We start from the raw sequence: 14,573 nt of genomic DNA on the forward strand, positions 1-14,573 counted from the left end.
AGCATATTGTAATAGGTTAATATTAGTCACATTTATGTCACCTTCCATTGCTATTATGCAAATTGTGTAGTTGTAGGCTTGGCAGTGTCTTGTATGCAATGAACACACAAACATAACATTTATTGTGGGATAATCAAACCAAAAATAAACATAGTATTTTGCCCAAAACATAAAGTATGTCTTTGCACAATCCCCGTAGCAAACATTTGTGCCATAAACCTTTTGACTGAGAGTGAATAAAACAATTGCAACATGTGATTTTTAACTAGAAATTAGGGTACATCTAAGATGACATGCTTAATAGGTCATCTTAAAAAAACTCTTTTATTTGATTCAAACATTAAGTAGAAGGAGGTGATAAGCAGTCACACAGGAACTGGCTCTGATAAGTAGATAAAACGTGAAATGAAAGCATTGTCCAATCAGAGAAAGCAAAGGGCGGGACTTCCGCCTGCTGCCAGAAAGGAGGAGGAGTTTGTGTGCTTGGAGGGAATTTCAACGAAAATAGTGGTGTTTTCATCGACAGAGAAGATTACTTGGATAAACAACCGGTCAAAACAATAGCGGTACATCTCTTCAAGTAGTTAAGGCACACAACTAAGGATACAACACACCGACTGTTGGCTAACTGCACATGCAAACGTAATTTGATACGTGCAGTTGAATATGTTTCTGCAAGTCCTCAGTCGTAGCATTCTTAGCTCGCCTCGATGAAAGGTTGTCCGTAGCTTGCTGCATGGGCTCTCAGCGATGGGCTAATTCGGAATATGCAGACACTCGACCGTAGACAGTTGACAAACACTGAGATAAACGTTGGTCATGGATCGAAAGAAGAGGAGGCTGGAAAGTCAACTGTGTAAAGCCGTGAAGGATGGAGAACCGAGGTGACGTTCAGCTCTCTCTCTCTTTGTTTTGTATCGACATGCCTTGTGTTGATGCGATGCGACGGATCGTACACACACTTATTTACGTAGCGAGCCGTCTTACACGATCTTAACGTAACCCTAGTTGTGCTCCTAATACAACAGTGTTAGTAAATTGAGTGTTTCGTGAATGAAACACGTTTTTTCAGTCCTTGCTTAAATGTAATCACTTCCTTTGTACGCGTTTGGGGTCTGTGAAGTCCTCAAAACCACATAACTTGAACTGAAACGTGTTTCCTGTTAGCGTTTGCACTGTAACGTTAACACGACTCTGAAGCGTTTCACTCATGCACTAGCCTGAGGACTGCTCTAAAGATATAGTGTGCCATATGTTGTATACATAAAGCCAGCCACCTGAGGTAAACTAACATTGACTTAATCCAAACTGCAACATTGAGCAGGATAGCATGCCCCCCTTTTTCATATACAATGAAGCTGTATTCCACAAAACAATGCATGTCCGATTGTAACAGATCTCTCTTGGTTGGCAGATCTGTGCTGCTGCTTCTTTCACAGGGTGCATGCCCCCACCTGGTGGGCAGTAAAGGAGTGGCTGCAATACATTTGGCTGCTGGCAAAGAGACGGAGAAGAACACGCGCTGTTTGAAAATGTTGCTGCAGCATGGAGCGGACCCCAATATCAGGTGTGGTTACAAATAGTGAAAAGAGAAAGCGCCATGTCACCATGTGAGATCATTTTCCTGTGTAACTACAGAACCCATTTATTTTAAATTGTAAGTGTATATGAATGTTATATAGATAGTTGAGCTATATTTTAGAGACTTTTTGCATCACTTAAAACCTGCAGTCAATTTCCATTAAATCCAATATGCTCCTCGATTTGGAAATATGTAAAAATATTGTCACAAGCCACTATTCAAAATCTTTGAGCTTAATGCAATATTGTGATTTCTTGTACTTCTCTCAGGTCATCAGATGGCCTGACTCCCCTTCACATTGCTGCACTGTGGGGATGCTATCAAAATCTGAAGCTGCTCTTGGTGAATGGAGGGAACCCGAACATTAAACATAATGTAAGCGTTGTTTTTAGCGCTATTAATCATTTTCCATAAATGCTGCCACACCTGCGCTGTAACAAGGTATCTCATAATGGCTTTAAATGTTTGCTTCAGTTTGGTTTACACCTGTTATCTCCTCAATTTATTTAGGAAGGGAATACACCAGGGCAGCTTGCAGAGCAACAGGATAATCGAAAGTGTGCCCAGCTCCTTCAGGAGTACCAGTTTAGCTCGGTGGACACGGAGGAAGACGAGTTACCTCAATTCCAATACTGTAAGAAAGTCTCTTTGAAGCCTTTAAAACACTTCATCTGAAACATACCACTTGAATGCAAAGTCAATTTTTCCAACTTGTGTTATTTCAAAAATGTGAAGAAAACGATACATATCCAGTAGTGTTATAAACAGAGATATTATAGTAATAGTATTTTTCAGTAATATGTATTCAGCCAGTCAAGTGTTTAACGTCGTGGTCGGCTTCAAGCAGATTGTCATAACATAGTAACACTACAATAATTACAGTGATTGCACAACAATCTCATCTTACTTCCTAAATCCCTTGAAATTGAAAGACACACACACACATATATATATATATATATATATAGTCAATACTTGTCATCAGTTCTAATTTACTCAAAAATGTGCCACTAGCACTCATTATTTTCCAGTCAAATAAAAAGATTTATACATGGCTATCTGCCAAATGTTCCTGCAGTTTACAAAGAAAAGTTGCAGCAAAACAGTTTCAAGAATTTGGCTGGCTGGTAGTAATATTTCACCTTTTGTAAGAAACCGTGTTGATTTATGTTCCTTCTTTTTCTCCACAGCTGTGTATTCAGACCAAACGGACACGTCCAGCTATCCTGAATCAGACAGCAGCTTCAGTTCCCACTCTTCTATGATAAGTGACTTTGGTGAAGCCCCATTGAGCAGCACAAGGCGCTCATCATTTTTCAACCTATCTAACATTAACGGAAGGCCAGATTGCAGAGAAATGTCATATAACGGGCTTTCTGATATGGACTCTAAGAGGCATCACAGCCAATACTGGAACAATGCCGCCTCACATTGTGCATCTGAAGGTCCCTCCATACTATCGAGCACTCGCATGTCTGCAGTGGGACCTGCAGCTGCAATGCCCAATCAGAAGGAGCAGGTTTTGTTTACTGACGACGGCGTGTTCAGATCAAAAGCAAGTGAACATGCGGCTGCAACTGATTGCAGAATCTCCCCCTCTAGAAGAGACACTCTCCCAGCATTTCACTTGCGGCGAGCGAGTCGCAAGAGCGTGAGCTTCAGAGATGTCGATGAATATTTCCCTGTTTTCAGTCCTGAATCTCCCACACAGCCGCCCGGTGTTGATGGCAGCCCGTGCACCAGCGACTTACCTTTTGACATGTCCGAGTACTCTGACTTCCTGGATTCAGAACGCATGGCCACCGTTTTACACAAGCAGGGTATCGACGTCACATCGCCAGATCACGTCTATGTTTTTTGCAGGGAGAGCAGTGAAAGCACAGAGGAGGACATGGAGAAAACGGTCCTCAGTCACTGTGCTTTGACAGAGAGTGATGATGAACAGGAGGGTGAATGTGTAGAAGAGGCTCAGGGGAATATACCAGAACAGCCGGTCCTTTCCCATGTTGACGTGAGCAGCAGTGGGTCTGGTAGTAGTCATTACAGCAGCTGTGAGAGCGACCATTACACCAGTGTACTGGATGCTTCTGTGCACCCCAGACATCTTTTACTAAAGGGGGGTTCTCTTGCGGCTGAATCCAACGAAAATATTCAGATTTCTACAGACTCTGATTCTAAATTTGCAAGGCAAGACTTGAATCTACCACCTGTTCAAACAGAACCCCAGATGGATTCAAAACCTGAAACTAAAGCGCATGTACAAGGTATGCGTGATCAACTGGTGTTGTCTGAAGCACACCCAAACAATGACTTGTTTGAACCTTGTAGTAGTCCTGTTGTTGACACTTCAAGTGAGTGTGGCGTTGGTCAGCCGGTGGCAGACGCCCCGTCGACTGATGCAGCCGAGGCGCTACAGCAAAACGTCGACCTTCCGGTCACACTCAGTCCTTTTGTAACAGGCAGGACTCGCTCGAGGTTGAGCCGCTGCTCACTGAGGACGAGCAGACCCTCCGAGAGCCTCCTCGTCGCGTCTTCTTTGTTTGAAGTGACCCTCCCCACACCGGTCCGAACACGCCGCCAGACGCCCAGATCTCAGAGCCGTGAAGACGTTTACAGTTCCCCACATGCACATTGTTATACGCCGTCCTATTCGGGGAACGACACGGTAGGAGGAGACAAGTTTTCTGCTGATTGCACGGACACACAGTCCAGCACCCTCGGAGCTGGTTCAAGTGTGCGCAATAGCCAAGCTGACACGCTCGTCCTCTGCAGCAGCGTAACGGATTCTGCCTCTCAAACGCAGACTTTGTCCGACACAGTCATCCTGGAGGAAAACCAGGACTCTTCAATGGATGCTTATGAAAGAAACCTTGCAGAGGTTATACTGGCCATGCAAGGCCATGCTCTTGCTGAAGGCAGGGATCTTCTGACCGATGATCTGACAAGTACAGATGAGGCAACAACAAAGAATCGGGTAAATGATGCTCCCGGTGAGGACAAGTTAGATGGCCTAAAAAAAGATGATGTATGGGTGACTGAGGACTGCAGCTCATCTTCATCCAGCTCCACCTATTTTTCCCCACGGAGGTCCAGGGAAGATTCCGACCTTCCTTGCACCCCAGGCACCGGATGCACCCCCAGGTACAGCATGAGCCGACTGTCGAGCTGCCGCAGGCCTCATCCCCTGGCTAACCTGTCTTACACCCCCGGAGGGCGTCCGCTCATTCAGGATGCGGACGAACCGGTGGAGTACCTCTACACGGATTCGGAACAGGGCCACGAGCTGATCGAGACCCACGTCCCGCCTACAGCAAACACCTCGCTCAGCTCCAGCGTGAGTACTTGTAGCGGCGAGGAGACCGTCCTCTATGACTGGCGCTCCATGCAGACTGACACTTCGGTCGACGAAGGAAAGGAGAACCAGACGCCCCAGACGGTGCCACAGAAGGAGGACAATGCCGAGGACAGGCCGTTGCCGGAGACAAAAGGGATGACGGACAAGGAGCTGAGATTGCGGCTACAAGAGCTGGGGGAGAGCCCGGGCCCTATCGGCTGCCGTACCAGGCCCGTTTACATGCGGCGGCTGCGGCGCCTGTTGCAGGAGTCAAACACCCAATCGCCACATCCCCAGAGGCAGTTAGACCAGCCACAAACAGGTAACGCTTGTGCTCTTCTTTTAAAGTCCTTGATTACTACTTACCTAACCGGTGCTATGACTAGGTAATGATAGTATTAGATTGTGAGCAGTTTTGCTTTTGTTTTTGAATTATATATTCAGAATTATGTTTCTACTTAAATGTTTGTCCTGTGAAAAACATATTTCTTGCCTTAAGTTGACTGTATTCAAGTAAGCATCGCGTTGTGGGTGGATGAGATTAGAGGTGCTGAACGAATGAGCTATACTGATACACTTATTATCATTTAGCTTATCAACCGTGTCACTGACATCGCAAGTCATTTTCTTATGTTCTATTATTTCCTTTCTGTAGATTTAGGCTATGGTCCAGAATTGTGTCAGGCCCTGCGGACCTTCGAGCTGCCTGATTGCAAGGCTGACGAGCAAGCTTTGTGCCAGCAGTTTGACCAACCGGATCAAAACAGGAAGTGGAGGGAGGGCATCATCAAGTCCAGTTTCAACTACCTGCTGCTCGACCCGAGGTCTGCTGGATCTTGATTTGTGTCTTTTCTTTCCAGGCTCTCTGGGGATAGATATTTAGCATGAAGTGATGAGATGATGCCATTCTTATTTTGCATGGAAGTCATTTCTACAACGCAGTGCTTGTAATCAGAACAGGAGGCTCTCTTGTGTATGAAAAGCAATTTACATAGTTTTTGTCCCATAATCAGAGAAAGTACCCTGGCTTTGTCCGTTGTCATTTATCATAAATGTCACTGGGATGTTTAAAAAGAAAAAGCTGTAAAATCAGGCAAATTTGCCAAATCATCAACAGTTTCTCAGTTGTAAGAGCAGTATAATAATTTCCATTTATGTGTTCAGGCTACATTATCATATCACTTTTCATAAGGTAAACAGAGCTAACACTACACTTTAAGCAATGTTTGATTCCCAGTGTATCTTTAGGAATAGCTTGTTTCCTCATTTATGTTTTAACCACCACCTCTCTATAACACAGATAAACACTTTTCACCCTCAAAGTATAATAAAATGGATCTCTTTTTTTTTTTTTTTTTGCTCTGCCAGAGTGACGAAAAACCTCCCATTCCGCAGTCACACCATGACTCCACAGGAGTGTTTCCAGACATTTATCCACGCTATATTTTACGTGGGCAAAGGGAAACGCTCCCGGCCCTACAGCCACCTGTATGAGGCTTTAGAGTACTTCAAAGGAGACAAGACTTCCAAGGTGAGGCAGCACACACACTGATCAGTCTTGATCAGATTTGAATGAAGAAAATCAAATAAAATATGTATATAAAATACTCTCCCTTCTCTGTTTGACAGAAATTGTGCACCAAAGTGCAGCATATCCTTCAGGTGTGGAAGGCCGAGCAGGGCGTCATCTCTCTGCATTGTTTCCAGAATGTCATTCCAGTGGAGGCTTACACAAGAGAGGCCTGCATGGTGGAGGCCATCGGTGAGTGCAACAAGGGATGAAACTCATCACCAATTATCTCTGTTAAGAAGCAAACAGCAATGTAATCTAATGGAAAATTCCTGTTTGAATACTTTCCCCGTCTGCTTTGTATCAGGGTCTTAAATCACCCCGGCAATGCCTTTTTTTTTTAATGAGAATTTTCAGCCAAATCCATGAAACAAGAATATGTATACTCATTTTTTAAATTCCCTTGACAGCTTGTGTTATTGATATTTTGTGCCACGTTCAGGAAAATAAGCTACATTTGTTGTGTGCAGTTGCCAAAAATGAGGTCAATGGGATTCATTTGAGAAATTAACTATTTAATAACCTGTCAACTGTGTTTCAAAAATGCTAATGAATACATGTTACACGTTCTGCCTTGTTTTCTTTTAGAACAATTGCAAGTTGCTTATAATCTCACTATACTGTAATGTTTAAGAAATCAAACATATGCAATCGTACCGTCCGTACAACAACCACAACCGTGGTTTTATTGAGTTTTATCACACAGCATCTTTAATAGACGCAGATAGTCGTTTTGCTGTACCCCATTTTTATCAGTGTATGATTTATTTTTGAAATTTTCAACACCAAAATCAGCACCAACAATACATAAACCCTTGCATGTATGACTTAATAAACGAAATAGAAGAAAACATTCTGTAAAATGAAAGTGGAATTTAAGGAAAATCCAAAAACGAACACAAATAAAGCCACTAACTCTGACGCTGGTGCAGCGTGCCAATAACTTTTTTTGATTCTTCAGGATTGAAGATGCTCACCAATCAGAAGCGAGGGGATTTTTACGGCGTGGTGTCCAACTGGCAGGTGAAGAAGAAACGGGACCTCGGGGTCCACCTGCTCTACCGGGCCATGCAGATCTTTCTGGCCGAGGGTGAGAGACAGCTCAGACCGGCAGACATCAGACAGTAGTGAATCCCACTGGAGGGGGGCATGAACAGCAGCAGAAATGCCAAAGGAGGTCATACCACTAGTTCAAGGTAGAAAGTAATTCTTCTTTGAAAAATGTTGCACTCAAGATTCATGTGGGGTTTACAAAATCCAGCTCTCTGGATCTGTTACCCGCCGTGTAATTGTCTTTCTGCTATAAATGAACTGTGTAAATTGCTCAGGGATTAAGCTCATCTTACTTGATTTCCATTTTAAAGTAAGTCCATTTTTTTAAAAACGTGTTTAATATAATAATCAAAACTGCCTGATTTCTTTGGAGATGGATTTCTTCATTACATTGCTTTTAATCATCTGCCCAGATGTGACACCAATATTGATTCCTCAAAAAAACTGAAGGGTGGAATAATGTATATAAAATATATGGATTAATGAACATAATCAAAATTGGCAGACTGCAGGCCTTTCAGACGTCACAACAAATAAGCATGATAAAGTTAGCTCCCAAAAACCTTCTTGGTTCTCTGTGGCACTAAAGACAGCTTCACATTGTTCCACAACACATTCAAAAACCTTTCAGTATAATCAAATCAGCTTGTGTCACATTGCACGTAAACAAGTTAGTTGAGGAAAACAAAAGCAAAACCAGCTGGGAGAGTAGAAAGTAAGCAGAGGCTGGTAACTGGTTCTTAGTATTATAGGTTTGTGTACAGTGTATAGTTTTAGAAACGTAATGTGTAAAATGTGATATTTGCTTACATGGCTGGCTTTCCATTTCTTTTGTTGTGCCATTTTTTTTTTATTGTTAAAAATATGCATTGCAGGCAGGCCAATGATATGATAGTGATAGTTGTGTGTATACAATTCTTTTAGCTGTGTCATTGCAATGAGCTCTGTAGAACCGGATGGTTAAGGTTGTCGGTAGTGGAGCAGCACTTACAATGTTAAGATGGGTAGACTGGCCAAGTTGGTAGCAGAACTAGTTTGTATTCGTCACACATCATTGGGTTACTGACGTTATATGATCACATAATCTATATCAGTTTGCTACTTAGTTAAATCAATGCCAAATAGAAGTTTTCTGAAAAATTGTCTCCCCATCTCATGTCATGGTCTACAAATGTATGTTCATGGTCAGCGGGCTTCAAAAGGGTAATGCACTTGATCAATTATCTGGAGGCTGCACATATTCTTTATTTCACACAAAATGCATTAATATTAACTGTTCAAAACATAATTTTGTGTTTTAGAAATATATTTGTTTACATCCTTCTCCCCAGCTTAAAGAAAATCAAAGCATGAAATCAGCGAGTAAAACACCTGATCTGTGGCATTTACTTTTAATTATGAAATGAATTGCATTTACTTTTTTTTTTATCTAAGATAAATAAACTATAAAGTCATTAATAGTACAATGATTAGGTGTGCACACACTTTTTATAGTTATAGTTCTAAAAAATAAAGGTGCCTCATTGTGAGCCATGTTTGGTATGTTTGATTTGTTGTTGAAAATACATGTATCATTCATGTGTACATCATTGATGCATACATGTTATGGAGTGCTGTCTTTTCATTATGATCATTAACTGCTGTACTTCCTTGACCTGTTTTTTTTGGGATTTATGTAAATCTAGTAAAAAGAAAAATACATATGACATAAACCTGAACTGGTTGAATCTTTTTTTCCTTCTCATCTCCTGTTCTCTGGTGTCCCTCTAGTGGACAAAGGAAGTAATTTGTTTTTCATTGAGTCTAGAATTGTTCCTTTCATGCAGTAACTGGTCTTCATCTACTATGATTTATGCTATATGTGTTAGGTGTAAATATGACGATTTCTATAAAAAGTTACATAATCCCTACAGACACAAATGTATAGGACCACTTGCACTATATTACACAGTTTATTCATCAAACATTTCATTTTGTTATTGAAGCTGTTTTGACAAAAAATAGATTATTTGACAATTACCTCTCATCTTGTGAGGCAAGCCTTGAAGCCGTTGAAATCAGGGAGTAAAAAGTATCAAATAAATAACCACAGTAAATAACCACAAATAAATAACCACAGTAAATAACCACAATGTATTTACACCATTTCAAGTACAGCCTCGCACTCAACCATTGAACAGGTGATGTCATTTAAGACCCTGAGGGATCAGGGTTTCAGACTTTAAGAAGGGATATTGGGATTTGGGTCTTGTATAACAAGTCATAGTAGTATGCCATAAAAAATAGTATAAAATGTCATTGTATTATAGTCCATAAAAATGTAAAATATCATTGTATAGTATGACATAAAAAGTGTCACAAAAGACAACATAGTATAGTATCTCATCCTTTTAAGAATTTGTGAGTATTGTGAAACTGCAGCCTACTGGAATTGTTGGATATCTGGTAGCATGGTAACAAGTATAGCCTTTGTAGTTTGTATGCACATTATTGTGTCATGTAAGGATTGCTGATGGGGGGTTACAGCCCTCCCCCTCCCATACACGAGGTGTCCCTGTTGCTGTGCATGTAGTTGTCTGTTGCAGGTGCTGATTGGAGGCTCATCAGCTTTATGAGCCACACCTGAGCCAGGAGGTGAGCCACACCTCTGGGAGGAAGATCCTTTGTGTCACTGGCTTGACACAGTTGCTTTGGTTTTTTTTGTTGAGTTCTGTTCTTTTGTATATACTGCCACACATCCATACATACACTTCACTACTGATAACTGATACCTCCACGTTACATGGTCTGACTTATGTTTGTTAAAAATAAATATCTTTTTCTTAGCAGCTAGCTCGTTTGTCTCCCTGTTTTGTTGCAGTTGACATTTTATGACATATGCTGTCACAGCACATGTGATAAAAATATGGTATATAATCTCATGAAGAAATGTCTGAAATAAGTATATAGTATAATGTAAAAGTATAACAAAAAACAACACACTATATTATGATTTTTCTTTTTTACTTTTTTCGACATACAAAACTTTTTTTTCCCAACAGACTGACTTTTTAAAAAAACGTTTTTAATGGTTTAACGCTTTTCGACAAACTATACTATGACCTTTTGTCACTTTTTCCGACATGCTATACTATGACTTTCTTATAAAACTTTTTCGACACACAATACTATGAATTATTTTGACAAACTATGCTCACAAACTATGTTTTTTTTCTTCTTTTTTTCCACATAAAAAATGTATGACTCTTTCACGTTTTTTACGACATACAAAACGTTGACTTTTTTCGACATGCTATACTTACATTTTTTACGGATTACTATAATACATTTTTATGATACAATATAGTATGACTTTTTAGTTTCACACTATACTGACATTTTTTGACTTTTTAATGGCATATTATACTATATTTTTATGACCTTTTTAGGCATGCTTTACCATGACATTTTATATGACTTTTTTATTAAATAGATTTTGTAACTATGCACCATTTCCTCTGAAATCTAATCTAAAATTAGACATCAGAATGTTCTGCTAGTGACACCTTGAGGTGGTCTGCTATTAACCTGTCGTGAAATGATGTTGTAACTATAAACCATATCCTGTCAAATCTAATCTGAAATTAGACAAATTGTCTCATGAATGTGATTTTGAAGGGCTTTCATTTTGAAATGCTACATCAGAAAGTCCTGACACATTTTTTTATGGCATACTTTAATGTGACATATTAATCATGACTTTTTAAGAAAGTGGATATCATGACTTTAAAAAAAACATTACACTATGGCCTTTTTTGTGCCAAACATAATATGACATTTTTATGGCTTACTATATACTTTGTCATTTTTATGGCATATTTTACGATAACGATTTTATGAAATGTTTATGGCATTTCTATAATATTTTCATGGAATACTGTACATCATTTTTATGACATGCTTTATAATTATTTTCATTAAATATAGTATAGTATGACATATCATATTTTAACATTTTTTAAGACATGCTATAATATTGTCATGGAATACCATAGTATGATATTTTCATGTCATACTATGGGATGACATGTTTAAGGCAGACTATACTATGACATTTTAATGATTTGTTCTTTAGAACATTGTATACTTTGATATTTTTATAGAATACTTTAATAACACATTTTAATGGCATAGTAAAATATAATTTCATGACATTTTTAAGGCATGTTATACTATGTAATTTATTATGACATTTTGATGGCTCTCTATACTTCGACATTTGTATTGTCATAATATAATATGACCGTATTTTGGCAAACTATACAATGCCATTATAGAATATTATACTATGACTTCTTTCAATGACATTTCTGTGGCATACCATACCATAACATTTTTATGGCATATAATTCTATGATTTTTTCGAGACAGTTTTTAGGACATACTATAATATCCCATTTTATTTTGGACTATAGTATCACATTTTATGACATTATATGGAATTCTATATTACATTTTTTCAGGACATTTTAAAGCGCGCTATCCTATGACATTTTCTATGACATTTCTATGGCTCACTATGATTAAGTCACACTACACTATGACATTTGTATGCATGCTATACTATTAGATTTTCATGACATTTGTGTGACATACATTTTTATGGTATACGAGAATATTTTTATGTACTACAAAGGGATATTTTATGGCATACTATACTGTTACAGATTTATGTTTTTTTGCAGACTATATATTATGACATTTTTATGACGCTTTTAGTGACACACTATACTATTATAGAAATACTTCTTTTCATGACACACTACTTTGATATTTTGCGGGGCATACTATAGTTTATAGTATTTTTGTGACAAACTATTCTATGGTATTTATATTAATACATACATACATATTTGATGGCATACTCAATGTCATTTTATGACATACTATAATTTTTTATGACATACTATTATTTATTATAATTACAAATGTTTTTATTATTACTTTTATATACTTTCATAACATGACATTTATTATGACTTATTTATAATATACTTTACAATGTAATTTTTTTACGACATACTTTAAAATTTGTTATCGCATACTATACTATGGCATTTATTTTTACCCTATTATGAGATTTTTCATGATTCTTGAAGTGATATAAAACGGTTAATTTTGCTCATTTTGTAACATATTAACATGAATAAATACATGCAAATGCACACATTTTCTCCTTCATTGTTTTTGTACGTTTCTTAATCAATGTGATGGCCTGAACCATCATATATCCATCATATATTACTGTGGGTAAAAGTCACGTTCTTTCAAGGTGTCCGTGTGAAATGTCCGCCTATGAAAACTTTAGATATAAAAGTTTTTAGAAGATTTATAAAAGATGGATATTTTGATATTCATATTGCTTCAAGGCTTTTATCAAGTAGGTCAAGATTTTAGCTGGTTCCCCTTGCATGCAGCCAATTTCGCCACCAATCATTGTGTTCATACACTCAGAGACTGCATAGCTTTGTGTCTTTGAGATTATACAGATCACACTTAAAAGCAAACATGTAGGCCATAGCTCAAAATGATGCTGTAGGTTATTACCCAAACACCTGAATAGTCTTGCCAACTGTCCCTAATGGATTTAAGGTTGGAGTAAGCAAACGTTAGCCTACTTTCGTCCAAAATAAGCTAGTAGCGCTCTGGTCCAAAAAGAAAAAAACTATTCATTCATCACATTACCTGTCTTTTTCCCCATTGTTCCACCACTTCTCTTCTTCTTTTTCTTCCCTGGGCCCGAAAGGACTTTGGTCTTTTTGACATGATGATACACTATTAAAAGTGTAAAAATAGTACAATTCGCCGATGCCACGGGCCGGCTCTGACATCTCCTCCAACCAAACCAAAGAAGAACGATGTAAAGAAGGACTCACCACATTATTGAAGACTGAACTAGTGACTTTATTTGATAAAACACAACAATACAAATAGCAGGCAGTTTTATTTTACATTAAATAAACAGCTGATGGTAAAATGACTACCACTTGATAGTGTCTGTTCAACCAAACTGATTATTACTGATATATTTAGATGAAACCTGAGGGGTTTAGCTGATATCTGTTATCTTGAACAATAGTTTGATGCGATTATGACTTTTAATGACTCAATCTTTTTTTCTCCAAAAAGGCCACCCATCATTTTGGAAAGCATCTATTCATATATAACATATTTGTTTGGTAATCATTACAGCAACTACATCTTTAATCAGACCTTAGATGCAATGCAAAGTTATATAATGTATCTTTCTGCTTTTAAAGGTAACTTTCTTTGAATTATCTCTTGCATCTATATTCTTCTTTCTCCTCTTCTGTAGCCAGACTCGAGCCCCTACATCTCAGCAAGGGTGATCGAAATGCAATCTGAACTGCTCGTCAATTCTAGCAGTTCTGTGCCTGTTTTTGGGCGGAGGCGAAGGGGGGAGACAGGCAGAAGAATAAATAATGCCATCATCAGCAAATCGTGACGCTATTCCTTGTGACGTTCGGATGAAATCTGGGACACAGTTGCATTCATTGTTCAGCGAGCTCTTCCACATAGTTAAACCCACCGACAGCAATGAATGTTGATTGTGACCTTTGCTGTGGTTTGGAAGTTGAAAGTATTTTTCGTTTTCGTTTGTCAAGGATGTATGCTGTGCTCTTCATGTGGTTTTTCAAGAAGTCATTGGTCATGCGTGTGTGCAAGTTTCTGCATGGGGTTTTACCTCTTTTTCCTTCTTTTTTGAGACACCGAGTGAAAATGGCTGGCCACAGGGCACAATCAACGGTCGATGGTTTTTTCAATTTAGCTGAAACTCACCGACAGCGTTGAATGTTCACTGGGGCGACCACAGACCTGATGGTGACCAGGGATGACAGTCTGCTTAGAGATGCAGAGGGAGCAAGTCTTCTCTGTGGGCAGGAGGCTTCTAACTCTCACCCTCTCTCACTCAAACACTCTGTCATGCTCTGAGCACGAAGGACACTGAAAAGGTCATTTGTTTTTTACCATAC

General features: G+C 38.9%; 1 protein-coding gene across 1 annotated transcript; it reads left to right on the forward strand.

Annotated features, from left to right (window-relative positions):
- Window positions 1-819: 819 nt before the first annotated feature.
- LOC306694862 (uncharacterized protein) lies at window positions 820-9,185 on the forward strand (the record flags this gene model as incomplete). Its single annotated transcript, XM_079157902.1, has 9 exons — window positions 820-884; window positions 1,415-1,567; window positions 1,852-1,957; window positions 2,093-2,216; window positions 2,773-5,238; window positions 5,572-5,740; window positions 6,285-6,447; window positions 6,546-6,678; window positions 7,448-9,185. 9 exons carry the CDS (start codon window positions 820-822, stop codon window positions 7,612-7,614), a joined length of 3,546 nt encoding a protein of 1,181 aa, XP_079014028.1. The 3' UTR covers window positions 7,615-9,185.
- Window positions 9,186-14,573: the final 5,388 nt, after the last annotated feature.

The sequence above is a fragment of the Pholis gunnellus genome, assembly GCF_910591455.1.
Source record: "Pholis gunnellus genome assembly, chromosome: 4".
Taxonomy (NCBI): Eukaryota; Metazoa; Chordata; class Actinopteri; order Perciformes; family Pholidae; genus Pholis; species Pholis gunnellus.